This window comes from Hippoglossus stenolepis, chromosome 17 (genome assembly GCF_022539355.2).
Source record: "Hippoglossus stenolepis isolate QCI-W04-F060 chromosome 17, HSTE1.2, whole genome shotgun sequence".
NCBI lineage: Eukaryota > Metazoa > Chordata > Actinopteri > Pleuronectiformes > Pleuronectidae > Hippoglossus > Hippoglossus stenolepis.
Window position 1 is genome coordinate 2,879,168 of NC_061499.1, and position 15,751 is coordinate 2,894,918.

Genomic DNA, 15,751 nt, shown 5'->3' on the forward strand with positions numbered 1-15,751 from the left:
TTTAAACGCTTCTGCTGCGACATCCACTTCCTGTCCGCCTTCACTTTAACTGGAAAACAGGTGTGAAGCACAAAGACTAGAAACAAGCTATTTATCACTTCATGTAAGTGACCTCAGGTCAGAGGTCACCGAGAGGCTTCATTTCTCTATCAGTTATTTTCATTATTTATCAATTTGTTCATCTCAATTATTTGTCACGAGTTAATAAAGAGAAACTTCAGAGCTGAATTTAAACAAAGTTCAAACTGTGAGTTTGAAATGTGAGATGTTAACCAGCAGTGGGAGCTGTTGTCTCATCAGTGAACCATCATGTTAAACTGAAGCTGATGACTGACCTCTGACCTCGCTCAGTTTGCCTCAATTGACACTCTGATAATTTCAGGTTTCAGCTCCAGAAGGAAACAAACAACTTTACACAGTCAGAGTCAGAGGTCAAGAAACAGGTCAGGAAACAGGTCAGAGGTCAGGAAACAAGTCAGAGGTCAGGAAACAGGTCAGAGGTCAAGAAACAGGTCAGAGGTCAGTCCATAGTTTGGCAAAGAAGGGTTACCCTGTTTTTCTTTTATTTAAAGTAAAGAAAAGATTTTATAATCTCCAGTGAACAAACTTACCTAACCTAACCCTAACTACAGTTTTGGTCAAATATCATACTAAAATATTATTTTAATTTTATTTCATTTGTTTGACTGAATAAACATCATTTATGAGTCTTTCTGTGAATAAGAGTTTGCTTCTCTTGCTGAAATGAGTTTAATGGGGCGGCTGAGGGGGTCGAGCGGTCGTCTTCTAACCAGACGGTCGGTGATTCGATCCCAGTCTTAATCTGCCAAAGTTCCCTGAGATACTGAAGTTGCCCACAGATAATCTATAAGTAAATATATATTCTGTATAAACACAGAACATTTAAACAACATTTGAGGCAATAAATTACATTTCTGATAAACTGACATTATAATTCTTAATGAATTATTAGAAAGGAAGTCGAGATGCTTGTGTGTCAGCAGGTGGCGCTGTCGGGCTCTTTGTGCTGGAAAATAGGCTACCGTGCGTTTCACCGCGCGTTCACGAGCGAGAGCATCTGCCTCCACGGGCACACGCACACGCACCAGGAGGATGCTGCCTCGGTTTAGAAAACAGAGGAGCTGAAGAAGAAGAGGAACCGGGCACCGACTCCAGGATCCACCGGGCACCGACACCAGGATCCACCGGGCACCGACTCCAGGATCCACCGGGCACCGACTCCAGGATTCACCGGGCACCGACACCAGGATCCACCGACCGGGACCGACACCAGGATTCACCGGGCACCGACACCAGGATCCACCGGGCACCGACTCCAGGATCCACCGGGCACCGACACCAGGATCCACCGGGCACCAACTCCAGGATTCACGGGACCGACCGACCTCCAGGATTCACCGGGACCGACACCAGGATCCACCGGGCACCGACACCAGGATTCACCGGGCACCGACACCAGGATCCACCGGGCACCGACACCAGGATTCACCGGGACCGACACCAGGATCCACCGGGCACCGACACCAGGATTCACCGGGACCGACACCAGGATCCACCGGGCACCGAGCTACCGGCGGCCGGGCTGCACCTCCTCCCCGTCGGTGAGAGAACCGGAGGAAGGATGAAGAAAAGCAGCCAGAGCAGGAGAGTAAGAGACGTTCATGTGTTCCTCATCTCCATCATCAGTCTGTAGCTCCCACTCCTCCTCCACTCCACTCCTCCTCCTCTCCTCCTCCTCCTCTCCTCCTCCTCCTCCTCTCCTCCACTCCTCTCCTCCTCCTCAACTCCTCTCCTCACTCCTCTCCTCCTCCACTCCTCTCCTCCTCCCACTCCTCTCCTCCCTCCTCTCCTCCTCCTCTCCTCCTCCCTCCTCCTCCTCCTCCTCCTCTCCTCCTCCCTCCCACTCCTCTCCTCACTCCTCTCCTCCTCCACTCTCTCTCCTCCTCCCTCTCCTCCTCCTCCTCCTCTCCTCCTCCTCACTCCTCTCCTCCTCCTCTCCTCCTCCTCCTCCTCCTCCACTCCTCTCCTCCCTCCTCTCCTCCTCCTCACTCCTCTCCTCCTCCTCTCCTCCTCCCTCCTCCTCCTCCCTCCTCTCCTCCTCCCTCTCCTCCTCCCTCCTCTCCTCCCACTCCTCCTCTCTCCTCCTCCTCCCACTCCTCCTCCTCTCCTCCTCCCTCCTCTCCTCCTCCTCCTCCTCCTCCTCTCCTCCTCCTCTCCTCTCCTCCTCCTCCTCTCCTCCTCCTCTCCTCCTCCCCTCCTCTCCTCCTCCTCTCCTCTCCTCCTCTCCTCCTCTCTCCTCCTCCCTCCTCTCCTCCTCCTCTCCTCCTCCTCTCCTCCTTCCTCTCCTCCTCCACTCTCTCCTCCTCCTCCTCTCCTCCTCCTCTCCTCCTCTCTCCTCCTCCCTCCTCTCCTCCTCCTCTCCTCCTCCTCTCCTCCTCTCCTCTCCTCCTCCCACTCCTCTCCTCCTCCTCTCCTCCTCCTCCTCTCCTCCTCCTCCTCTCCTCCTCCTCTCCTCCTCCACTCCTCTCCTCCTCCACTCCTCCTCCACTCCTCTCCTCCTCCTCTCCTCCTCCTCCTCTCCTCCTCCTCTCCTCCTCCACTCCTCTCCTCCTCCACTCCTCTCCTCCTCCTCTCCTCCTCCACTCCACTCCTCCTAGCAGATTTAATCAGTGAATCTGTACAAATAAAGACTGAATATGATCAAAGAAGTATCTGTTTATGATTATGATTATATTAATAAATTATATTATTAATATTATTATTAACATTATCGTTATTATTTTGTTTGTTTATTTATTTTAACTCTTTATCTGAATCAGGATAAATAAAAACGAAGTCAGACTAAGGTGAAATTAGTTACTGAAGGAAACAATGTGATTGGCTGTTTAGATTGTGACGTGTGACTCACTGTCCAATCATCTGTCCTCGTCTGCGTGATGTCACAGCTGATCTCAGGTCTGGACATAGAGTCTGAGAAGAGAAAGTGAAGCCAACGAGGAAGTGACTGAACAGAATGTTCTGTGTATGACCAGCAGGGGGCGACTCCACTGGTAGTTTCTACAGAAGTCTATGAGAAAATGACTCCACTTTATAACGTCAGTAAACATTTAGTTTACGTCTCAGTCTCTAGTTTCAAGTCTGATGTTCATTTAGTAAATTGTGATAATTTAGAGTCAGACCATAAAGCACCAGGTGTATATGGGCGTGTCCTCGAGCTCTCGGTCAGGCTCCACCCCCCGCTCCTTGCTGCTGGGACGTGGACTGTCGGCCCCTCCAGGTCTGTTTATACTGGGGCCCCTGAAGTCCCCTGAAACGCTTCCTTCCCTGATGGTTTTTTCCCAGTATCATTTGTGAAACATCCTGATGGACAGGAAGTGGCTGCAGGTTTGACTCTGTTCATTTCCTGTCCTCATCTGGTTCTTGTTCGTTCCTATGGTCGTTCTTCTCTGTTTGTTTTTGAGCGTCCGTCCCCCTGACTCCTGCTGTCGTGTGTTTCAGGGCGTTCAGGACTCGGGTCAGCCGGCGGTTCAGCAGCTGGAGAAGGTCGGCTGGATCAGGAAGTTCTGCGGTCGAGGAATCTTCAGAGAACTGTGGAGGAACCGATACGTGGTTCTGAGAGGAGACCACCTCTACATCTCTGACAAGGAGGTGAGTCCACGATTCACCAGGACTCAAGCTCGGTTGTAACCACGTGAACTCGATGATGAACTTTCTAACTTCAGGGTAATGAAGTTTGAGACTTCTGACACATCTGTCAGCATCTGGACGAGCAGCCACATTAATGTTGTTAGTGAAGCTTCATCTGGTTGCCATGGTAACATCATGATGGTATTACTAGCAGCATCAGCACCTTCAGGCGCAGTACTACAGTATTAAAGTACTCCACAGTACTACAGTACTACAGTATTAAAGTACTCCACAGTACTACAGCACTGTTCTGGTCTGAGGAACCTTTCACACCTGATGTTCAGGTTTCAACAGATTTGTTCCATGTGATGAATGTCTCAACCTCAGTGTGTGTGTGTGTGTGTGTGTGTGTGTGTGTGTGTGTGTGTGTGTGTGGTAACTTTTAAGGGAAATTGCAGTTTCTCTGTTGTTCAGGATATTTTGTGGTTTTCTGATGTTAATCATTAAAAACTGAAACTTCTTTTTTCTGCTTGTGTTTGAAACTTGTTTAATGAAATCCTGTTGTGTAGTAAACTCAGGTGATGTTGGATGTGGATGCAGATGTTAGGGACAGATGTTTGTGTGTCTCTGGGAGGATATCGTGGATGTAAAGGCTCCGCAGCAGTGATGACGTGTGTGCTTTCTTCTGCAGGTGAAAGACGAGCGTAAAGCGCAGGAAGTGATCGACCTGGCTGATTACGAGCGTTCGGAGGAGCTGAGGAAAGCAAAGAGTCGCAGCAAGAAGAACCACAGTCGCTTCACGTTGCTGCGCTGCAGACGGCCAGGAAACACGGTGAGTCAGCAGGAAGTGATGTCACATGTCAGTGTGTGTTACCTCATCACACGACGACATGTGAAAACCTCTGCTACAGAGACGGAGACGTTTCTAAACGCTGCGTTTTCACACACAAACGTAGTCTCGTGGAAGGGACCTGGGTTCAGGACTGGCTGAAACGCCCCCTGTGTCCAGTCTGGTTCCCCTCACCCAGTCTGGTTCCCTTCACCCTCACCCAGTCTGGTTCCCCTCACCCTCACCCTAACCCAGTCTGGTTCCTCACCCTCACCACCCAGTCTGGTTCCCTCACCTCACCCAGTCTGGTTCCCCTCACCCTCACCCAGTCTGGTTCCCTCACCCTCACCCTAACCCAGTCTGGTTCCCTTCACCCTCACCCAGTCTGGTTCCCCTCACCCTAACCCAGTCTGGTTCCCCCCTCACCCTCACCCAGTCTGGTTCCCCTCACCCTCACCCTCACCCTAACCCCTCACCCAGTCTGGTTCCCCTCACCCTCACCCAGTCTGGTTCCCCTCACCCTCACCCTCACCCTAACTACCCTCACCCAGTCTGGTTCCCCTCACCCTCACCCTCACCCAGTCTGGTTCCCCTCACCCTCACCCAGTCTGGTTCCCCTCACCCTCACCCAGTCTGGTTCCCCTCACCCTAACCCTCACCCAGTCTGGTTCCCCTCACCCTCACCCTCACCTAACCCTCACCCAGTCTGGTTCCCCTCACCTCACCCAGTCTGGTTCCCCTCACCCTAACCCTCACCCAGTCTGGTTCCCCTCCCTCCCCTAACCCTCACCCAGTCTGGTTCCCCTCACCCTCACCCTCACCCTAACCCCTCACCCAGTCTGGTTCCCCTCACCCTCACCCTCACCCTAACCCTCACCCAGTCTGGTTCCCCTCACCTCACCCTAACCCCTCACCCAGTCTGGTTCCCCTCACCCTCACCCTCACCCAGTCTGGTTCCCTTCACCCTCACCCAGTCTGGTTCCCTCACCCTCACCCAGTCTGGTTCCCCACCCTCACCCAGTCTGGTTCCCCTCACCCTCACCCTCACCCTCACCCTAACCCCTCACCCAGTCTGGTTCCCCTCACCCCTCACCCTCACCCTAACCCCTCACCCAGTCTGGTTCCCCTCACCCTCACCCTCACCTAACCCCTCACCCAGTCTGGTTCCCCTCACCTCACCCTCACCCTAACCCTCACCCAGTCTGGTTCCCTCACCTCACCCTCACCCTAACCCCTCACCCAGTCTGGTTCCCCTCACCCTCACCCAGTCTGGTTCCCTCACCCTCACCCTCACCCAGTCTGGTTCCCCCACCCTCACCCTCACCCAGTCTGGTTCCCTCACCCTCACCCAGTCTGGTTCCCTCACCCTAACCCCTCACCCAGTCTGGTTCCCCTCACCCTCACCTCACCCTAACCCTCACCCAGTCTGGTTCCCCTCACCCTCACCCAGTCTGGTTCCCTCACCCTCACCCAGTCTGGTTCCCTCACCCTAACCCTCACCCAGTCTGGTTCCCTCACCCTCACCCTCACCCTAACCCCTCACCCAGTCTGGTTCCCCTCACCCTAACCCCTAACCCCTAACCCCTAACCCAGAGTCAATAAGGATTACTACTCTGAATTTACAAGTTTACATGAGATGAGCTCTACGGGTTTAGCAGCTGTCGGATGAACTAGAAAAGATTAGATTCCCACTTTTTTATTCTGTTTGTGTTTCTCCAGACCAAGACTTGATTTATTATTTTGTGTGGAAGATGAAGATGTTGGAACTGAATCACTTTGAGTCATTAAACAGTCTGAACAGTTAAATATTAAATATCCACAGATCGTCATGGTGACAGTTTTATTGTAGCTACAGGAAAAACTCTCGTTCACTCAGTTTTTCCTGTTTCTGTCTTTATTTATCTTCATCCTCTCGTCCTCTGCTCGGAGATTACACCCCCCTCCCTCCCCCGACTCTAACTGCCACCCCATTGGTGGATTTCCTCCTACATACGTCTCAGGAATGGTGGATCAGATTTAACATCATCCGCCCACCCTGCCTCAGCTGCTGTGATTGGCTGAGCTGTTATTTTCCCTCCTCTGAAAAGGTTTAATCCACAGAATCCCATTAGTCCGTCAGAGGACGAGTTACAGACCAATAATCCCTCACATGTCAGCTGCACTTTATTACAGACCAATGTTCCTCATCACGTCTGTAGATATGAACACGTCTGTAGATATGAACACGTCTGTAGATACGAACACGTCTGTAGATATGAACACGTCTGTAGATATGAACACCGCTGTAGATATACGTCTGTGATAGACGCTGTAGATATGAACACGTCTGTAGATATGAACACGTCTGTAGATATGAACACGTCTGTAGATATGAACACGTCTGTAGATATAAACACGTCTGTAGATATGAACACGTCTGTAGATATAAACACGTCTGTAGATATGAACACGTCTGTAGATATGAACACGTCTGTAGATATAACACGTCTGTAGATATGAACACGTCTGTAGATATAAACACGTCTGTAGATATGAACACGTCTGTAGATATGACACGCCCGTAGATATGAACACGTCCGTAGATATGAACACGCCCGTAGATAGAACACGTGTAGATATGAACACGTCTGTAGATATGAACCGTCTGAGATATAACCGCTGTAGATATACTGTACAACGTCTGTAGATATAACACGTCTGTAGATATGAACACGTCTGTAGATATAAACACGTCTGTAGATATGAACACGTCTGTAGATATGAACACGTGCAGATATACACAGTCTGTAGATATACACACGTCTGTAGATATAAACACGTCTGTAGATATGAACACGCCAGATATAAACACGCTGTAGATATGAACACGTCTGTAGATATGAACACGTCTGTAGATATGAACACGTCTGTAGATATAAACACGTCTGTAGATACGAACACGTCTGTAGATATGAACACGTCTGTAGATATGAACACGTCTGTAGATAGGAACACGTCTGTAGATATGAACACGTCTGTAGATATAAACACGCCGTAGATATGAACACGTCTGTAGATATGAACACGTCTGTAGATACGAACACGTCTGTAGATATAAACACGTCTGTAGATATAAACACGCCTGTAGATACAACTGTAGAACCGTCTGTAGATATAAACACGTCCGTAGATATAACGTCTCCGAGATGAACACGTCTGTAGATATGAACACGTCTGTAGATATGAACACGTCTGTAGATGAACACGCTGTAGATACCACGTCTGTAGATAAACACGTCTGTAGATATGAACACGTCTGTAGATATAAACACGTCTGTAGATATGAACACGTCTGTAGATATAAACACGTCTGTAGATATGAACACACGTCTGTAGATATGAACACGTCTGTAGATATGAACAGATGAAATGACTTCCTTTCCTTCTGCAGGTTCCGAACCTCGTGTTTCTAGCAGTGAGTCCTGAAGAAAAGGAATCATGGGTCAACGTCCTCAATGTGGCAATAATCAAAGCTAAGAACCGAGTTTTAGACGAGGTAACTAACATGTCGACTTCAGTAAATCTCCTTTTCTAAGAACTGAACATTGATTTATTGATTATTAGTGTGTCCTGTTAATAAAGCTTGATTACTGATCAACCTTGCACTTCCATAAGTCATAGGTTTGTATATAATATATGGTGGCACTATTGATGGATTCTCCCAGAAACCTGGTGTGTTGTGACATTTCAGACGACACTGATCAGGTGTTGTGTTTGAGTCCAGGTGACCATCGAGGAGAACAGTGCGCTGGCTCATCCCACCAGAGACCGAGCAAAGATCCCTCATGGCCGTCGGCTGCCGACCAGAGGTCACCTCCTGGCTGTGGTACTGGGATTTCTTATTATGGTTCTTCAATAGCCTCTTAATACACAACATTAATATCATTATCTTCAATTTAGCTATGTTGTCCTTCAATCCCTCGCCCCAGGCGTCTACCTCCTCCCATGGCATGCTGACCCTCGACCTGGTTGCTGAGGAGGACGGTTTCTCCCCGGACTACGATGGCAACTCTAAGGAATCCTGGCAGAACTTTCGGGTCGACCTGCAGAAGGGGGGACAGGTTGTAGGATCTCGGGGGGTCGGGGGTCGTCAGCGGGCCGGCACCGATGTCTCAAAACTCAGGGTGACCTCCAAGGAGCCCAAGGTGAAGACTGGCAGTCTGCCCAGAGGTAGTGAGTGGTCCTGGGGTAAACAGTCCCACCTGGAGGCCTCCAAGGTTCAGAAGACCCAGCAGGTGCAGGTGGGTAAACTTCACATTGCTCCTTCTGAGACCTGAACATCTCTAACTGGCACCAGGAGCATCTGAAAGCAAAACTCAGCTCCAGGCTACAGTTCATTCTTTACTGATCGTTACCCAACTACTGTTAAACTTCCAAAAACCCTGAATCTTAACACACCGCCCTCAGAACGTTGTTGTTGTTGTTTTTTGCTCAATTTCGATTTTTTCACAAATACACATTTTTCTTTTCTTGTATAATAATCGGCAGACTTCAACTTACCGTTTCTTTTCAGGCTCAGTCTCGAACTCCACAACCCGGAAAGAGGTTCAGCATGCAGGGCCGGAGTCGCTGTGCCTCCATGGATGAAGTCCTTTCCTCCAGGTAATTGGAAAAAACCCACAACACACCTCATGATCACAGGATCACTGCATTCCACTCAACATTTATATTTGAGTTGCTGAGTTCCTTCTATGTCTGAGTCTGGGCGGTGGCCACAGACTAAAGGCTCATGGCTTGGATGTATAGTCCCTCTCGTGTGTCGTGGGACTGACCCAGCTTCTCGTTTCACTTGGACCTGGAGGATTTGTGATCAGATCCCAGCGGTTTTCTCCGATCTGCGTCTTCACCTCGAGTTCTTGTCTTTGGGGGGGATCCCAGACACCCTGCAGAACTAATTCCTTTTCCACTTGTGTCATGGATTATCCATCGGCTGCACATTTCAAGTATCTGAAAGAAGATGAACTGAAATTAACGGCTGTGATGGACCTTTTGCAAAATCTAAGTATTGTGATGTTCAGTTAATGGGTCAAAATGTGCGACCACAATGCTAAAGGTTCTCGGGTCGATTTATTAACCCCAGAGCTTTTGAATACATCTGAAAATCAAGTAAATGCACTGAAATTGACTTTAAAGTTCAGTCTTGGTTATAAATTTAAATTAGCCCAAACTTCTTCCTCCTCCCCCTCTTCAGACCGGCGATGATTCGTTCGGAGTTGCGGTCCGTTCTTCGCCGTTGTCCCACTGAAGAGGAGGCCGGGGGCGGGGCTTCGGTGCAGCCGGTCGGTCAGCTGCAGAGCCTCATTGCTCAGAGGATGCAACGAGCTCAGGAGCTGCTGGAGGAGATGAGACTGCAGGTTCGACTGCTTCATGAATCCTATCGATTCGTCTTTTGTACGATAGAAAACACAATAAAGACTTATACTGAGTGTCTTGATTGACAGGAATTGCAAAAAGCCAAAGCAGAGCGAGAGCGAGGCGGCAGCTCACCGTACCTGAAGGGCATCGACTCCCCTCGACTCCATCACCTCAGGGGCTCTGACTCTCCTCACTCCAGGTCAGTTCATTAACATTTCAGAAGTATATGATGATATGTGTGAACAAATAGGATCAATGTTTAACTGACTGCTGTTGTCCTCTTCAGTAAGTCATCAGGTTCTCCGAGGAGCAGGAGCAGCGACTCTCCTCGCCTCAGGGGCAAGGATTCTCCACGTCTGAGAGGAAGAGAGTCTCCTCGGTCCAAAGCCAAGAAGAACCGCTGCAAAGGGGCTGACTCACCTCGCTCAAGAGGATCCCATTCCCCTGCTGCGAAAGCAAATGACTCCCCTCGACTGAAAGATTCACCTCGACTGACGACCACAGAGTCTCCACGATCAAAGAGCTCCGACACCGTTTGTTCTCCAAATCTCAAGAGCTCCTCCAGCTCCTCTGTTCCCAACAAGGACGACTCCCCCCCGAGCGGAAGAGGATCAGACTCCTCTGGGGTTAAAGGATCAGATTCTCCACAAGGCAGCGAAACGGACTCACCTTGTCTGGACAGCAGCAAGGAGTCGCCCTGTCAGAGTCAGAAGAACTCCCCAAGTTTCTCTGGATTCTGTGAGTCATCTCAGGCCGAAACGTCCGACCAACAGTGTTTGTCTCCATCTTCACCAGCCTCACCTCCCTTCCTGCTGTCGGAAGAGGAGTTGGAGGTGGAAAGGAGGCGCGCTGAGGCAGAGCGGCTCCTGGAGGAGGCCGTGTCCTCTTGGAAAGAGGCTCAGGAGGTGCTGCAGGAGGTGAAGGATCTGCAGAGCCAGACGCTGCGGCGACAGCGTAGGAGGACCTACGAGAAGATGACCACAGCGACGGTGGCGGGTTCGCCCACAGCGAGTTCTGCAGCAGAGGACGACGACACGCCGGCCTCGCCGACGCCACCTGAGGACGACGACGAGTCCGAGACACCTTGACAACTGTTTTTTCTTTTCCAAAAAGCTGAAACGTTTTTCCGCAAGAGTGTGCACAAATTGCAGACATGGTTTTAAAACATTCAGGAGTTTTAATTCTATCCCTAAAATGTTTTTCATCTTTTAATGCGAGGACAGTGGGATTCACATAAACACTTAAGCAAATGTGGATTATTTCCAAACCAGCAATCTACAGTTCTTCCCAGGAGGTTGAAAGACTTTAATCCTCTACAATGCACTAGACCGACTCTGTGTGAGACGCGTCACACTTCACTGTGAATGGTTCTGCATGTTTTCCTCTCGGTTTGTTGAAGGTGGAAAGATTCTGCGTTGATTTTGGACATTTCTTCCCCTCGTGAGTTTTTTTGAAAAGATGAAAATTTGTTTCTAAACAAGGATGTCAACATTTTTACAATGAGTCTTTTTCAATCACGGCACTAAAGAGCACTATGTTTCCTAGGGGGCTGTAAATGTCTTTTTATAAGGGTCGACTGAAAATTGATGCTGATCAATAAGAACTTAATTATCTGTCACCTGATTTATTTGCTAATTATTATCATGTCTCTTATTGTCTTTTTTGACATTTCTGTCAAATTCTAAATCTACAATTTATTCGTAGCCTCAAAAAAACTTCTTCCAACTTACTTTCAATATTTTAAACTCGAGACTTTTTAACATTGAGTTTTGTCAAACTACAACAAAACTCAGGGAGTGAAGAGAAAATAAGCAATAATGTCGATAAGGGACGAAGACGCGTTTACATGTTCATCAAATCTGAGCTGAAACAGGAAACATCTGTTCGACTCACTCTGTGAATCACGAGGTTTTATGTGAAAGAAAACTTATATTCAACAAAAAACACAAACTGAAATCCTGATGGTCCGATGGTTAGATTCTGACTCACGGATCCAAGCTGATGGTCGAGTTGCATCAGTCGTGTGAAGATACAAAATAACTCTTTAATAACATTAATGATTGACTTTTCAAAAACAGGCCACAGATATAAACCGATCAGCAGATCAGAGAATAAACAGAACAAAGTGAAAGTATAAACTTGATATTTACTTACAATTACGAACAAATAACAAAATGTAGCCGACGTGTCACTGACGTAAGTGATGACATCTTCGTGTTGTGGGAATGTATGGAAATATTAAATATCAACTTCAATACAGTAAGAAATATTTATAATACATAAGTAACACTGAAACCATCCATCATATAGTCGTGTACTCATTTTTAAATAAAACCGTCAGTTTAAATATCTAAAACTCTACTGGTTCAACTAAAATAACTAAAACTAATAACTAAGTTTGTCAAATAAATGATTGTACACTGCAGTCCGACATTAAATGATCTATCTCTTTATTAGGAAAAAAAAGTATCACTAACCTTGGTTTTATGAAAACAACAAAAAGAGCCACAGAGGAATCAACTCTTTAAATACGTCTCAACCGTCGGATGATAAACATCAGTTAAATAACAATGACTCCATTTATTTGTGTTTGTACGTTAACGTTAAATATTCATATTTATCAGTCACTGTAGTTTTTAGATGACGTTAAAAAGAAAACGACAACAACACTGTCAGAGGTCAAAGGTCATGATTCATTGTTCAGTGTTGTAGTGAAACAACGTCTTTATTTTATTCACTTAAAGGTCAAGTGTGTAAGATTCAGGTGCAAGGATCTATTTGTAGAACCTGAATATAAAATAATCCCAGTGATGTTTTCACTTGTTTCATCTAAATTCTACTAATTGTTTTCTTCACCCTTTATATATAAATACTTTACATTCAAATACTTTAAATTAACTACTTTATATTTACATCAGGAGCAGGTCCTCTCTACGGAGGCAGCCATGTTTTTTACAGTAGCCCAGACTGGACAAACTAAACCTTTTGAGTTTCTATGACAACTGACGCTGCCACAGGTTCTCTTTCATGTTTGGAAGGGAGGGAGGGAGGGGGTGTTCAGCTGCAACATGACACTTCACCACTAGATGTCACTACATTCTACACACTGAACCTTTAAAAGTTTGTGCACAGTTTAAATATGATTATCTGAAATAATTTAGCATCACACTGTGTTCACTTTGAAAAATATGAAATGAAATTGTTTACATGTTTTATGTTAAACTAAAGCTTTATATGTTGTTTTTGAATGATATTGTTTGAATTGCCGCAATGCATTGTGGGTAAATGGCACCAAAATCCCCAGTTTTTTTCTGTTTTGAGATTCAAGACTTTACATGTAAAATAAAAGAAGCTGAAGAAAGTCACGGAAGAAAGACATGATTTCATTCTGTAAAATACAATCGTTTTATTTCAGCACTTAAGTAAAAGTACTTAGTTACTTTTCACAGTCGCTCTTTCACACACACACACACAGTGAGCGTTGTAGAGGTGGAGCTGTGTAATGGAGCGATGCTGTTTGTCCTACATCTGCTCTTCATCACAGCTCACTGACCTGTGTGTGTGTGTGCGTGTGTGATTATTTATGCATGTGTGAGCATTTCTTGATGACTAATCTGCAGCTGTTGTGCGCTCTGTGTTTGTGTGTCTGAAAACCACATTTTAAATAAACGCTTCACTGACCCAGTTTAGCTTAGCTTAGCACAAAGACAGGAGGCAGAGGGAAACTGTTAGCATAGTATCTTTGATTTTTTGGACGCTCTCACTCATGTGACATGGGCCTGAATAATTTCATGATCTTCAGGTTCCCCGTAAATAAATATTTGTCAAAGATGGTTTCTGTCATTTCAGGTCGTTCTTATCTCACTGATGTTTCTGATCAGTTGGGTTTGAATCAGTTATTTGATGATATAAAAACAGACTGAAACGTTATGATTGACAGCTGAGACGTCATGATTGACAGCTGACACCGACTCCTGGAAGTGGAGTTGAGTCGTCGTCTTTTTTACGTCTGATTTGACATAAATTATTTCAACTGTTGAGATCAATGTTTCTTTATGAGAACAAAAGTAAATATAATAACAAACTTTCTGTTTCAGAAAAACATGAACAAACAGAACCCGCCTGCAGGGGGCGCTGTAACAAGCTCTTATTGCTTTGAACAGACGGCTCTTCACTCTTCAGATTTGATTTCACTGGTGACTTTACAGCTCAAACTCCAGAAGTGTTCATGAGCCCAGATGCTCAGGTGGGTTCTTGGTGTGAGCGTCAGATTCTCTCGCTTCTCATTCACGTGTTAAAACTCATTTTCAGACCTTGTGATGTCGTCTTCTTCTACATATTTTCTGATGTCAGTTGTTTGTATTTGAATTAATTGGCTTTTATTTAAACTCTATTTTTTGTAAATTCCTTGATTTTTTTATCAGTGTAACTAAGTTTCTGAAAACATTTTAAAAGGTGCTATAGAAATTATTATTGTTAATATTGTGAAGATGTCATTGGTCGACATTATAACTGCTCTTTTATTCTATTGGTTGAAGAGTTTTGAGTCGAGAGGAGGCGGAGTCCAAATGAAGATCGAGACGATGAATTCAGAACGTCTGAAGGTGACTTGAAGAAATAAAGGTTTTAAAGAAAAAGTGAATAAAGAAAAAAGATCAATATGTTCCCAGAGTAATAAACTACATGTGTGTTAAGTTACATCCTGATAAAAACACAGAGGAGGATTCATGTTCACATCAGAGTCGGATCAATTATTTACACTGACGACGTCTGATGCTTCAGTTTGAGTTATTTTCATTGCAGAGTAGGGGGATACATTTTATTAATAACAACACACACACACTCTCAGAGGTGCAGTGTGTATCAGGTCAGTGTTACAGTTTGTCCTCATTTAAAACAGGAAGGATTAAACAGGCGTGTGTAGTAAAGTGTTGGGGGATGGTAAATGTTCATTGTGACTCACGACCCTGCAGCGTCTGTTCAAAAACTCGACCTCGTTTATTCCTCCTCTCCTTCTTTCCTTTCCTTGGATCCTCACTTGAGGAAAATATGTTTTCTTACATGTTCCTGACATGTTCCTCACATGTTCTGTCTGTGAGAACAAATGTCTGAGTCAGTGTCTCTGGACATGTTCTGGATCTTCTCCTGCAGCCTCCTAGTAACATGTGTGTAACATGTCAGAGTGAGTCCATGTGAGGACACAGCAGGACAATGTCCTGAAGCTTCCCAGTGAGCGAGTGGACGTGTTGATGAGGTTTCTAACACGTGACGGACGTGAAACTGGAAGAACACAAACATCTCAGGATGAAGAAGAGGAGCCGTACACGTAGAAGACGAAGACGTCCACTTGGAAACACGAGGAGGTTCCAGAGCTTCTGGTGATGAGGGCCGACGCCGGTGTGGATGAGCTGTAAACAACAACACTGATCTTTCCACAGCAGAGTTTATACGTCATGTCCGGCCTCCTGCTGCTCTACAGGCTCCGCCCCTGCTGCTCTACAGGCTCCGCCCCTCGCCTGGATGTTCCCACATGTTCCTGTTTGAACGAGTCGGACCCAACCTCCTGCTGCTCTACAGGCTCCGCCTCGCCTGGATGTTCCCACATGTTCCTGTTGTGTGAACCAGTCGGACCCGCCTCCTGCTGCTCTACAGGCTCCGCCCCTCGCCTGGATGTTCCCACATGTTCCTGTTGGTGTGAACCAGTCGGACCCGCCTCCTGCTGCTCTACAGGCTCCGCCTCGCCTGGATGTTCCCACATGTTCCTGTTGGTGTGAACGAGTCGGACCCGCCTCCTGCTGCTCTACAGGCTCCGCCCCTCGCCTGGATGTTCCCACATGTTCCTGTTGGTGTGAACGAGTCGGACCCGCCTCCTGCTGCTCT

The 15,751-nt window shown here is 46.8% G+C and overlaps 1 protein-coding gene across 1 annotated transcript; it reads left to right on the forward strand.

Moving 5' to 3' along the window:
• Positions 1-1,093: 1,093 nt before the first annotated feature.
• plekho1a (pleckstrin homology domain containing, family O member 1a) lies at positions 1,094-12,785 on the forward strand. The gene is made up of 10 exons (XM_035182308.2): positions 1,094-1,669; positions 3,520-3,669; positions 4,340-4,480; positions 7,908-8,012; positions 8,241-8,342; positions 8,446-8,757; positions 9,030-9,118; positions 9,708-9,870; positions 9,958-10,070; positions 10,158-12,785. Exons 1-10 carry the CDS (start codon positions 1,643-1,645, stop codon positions 10,957-10,959), a joined length of 2,004 nt encoding a protein of 667 aa, XP_035038199.2. The 5' UTR covers positions 1,094-1,642; the 3' UTR covers positions 10,960-12,785.
• The last annotated feature ends 2,966 nt before the right edge of the window (positions 12,786-15,751 follow it).

Coding starts and splice junctions, on each gene's coding strand:
- plekho1a (XM_035182308.2), top strand. CDS start 1,643: ATGAAGAAAAGCAGCCAGAGCAGGAGA. Junction 3,670..4,339: donor TCTACATCTCTGACAAGGAG/GTGAGTCCACGA, acceptor TTTCTTCTGCAG/GTGAAAGACGAGCGTAAAGC. Junction 8,343..8,445: donor GAGGTCACCTCCTGGCTGTG/GTACTGGGATTT, acceptor CCCTCGCCCCAG/GCGTCTACCTCCTCCCATGG.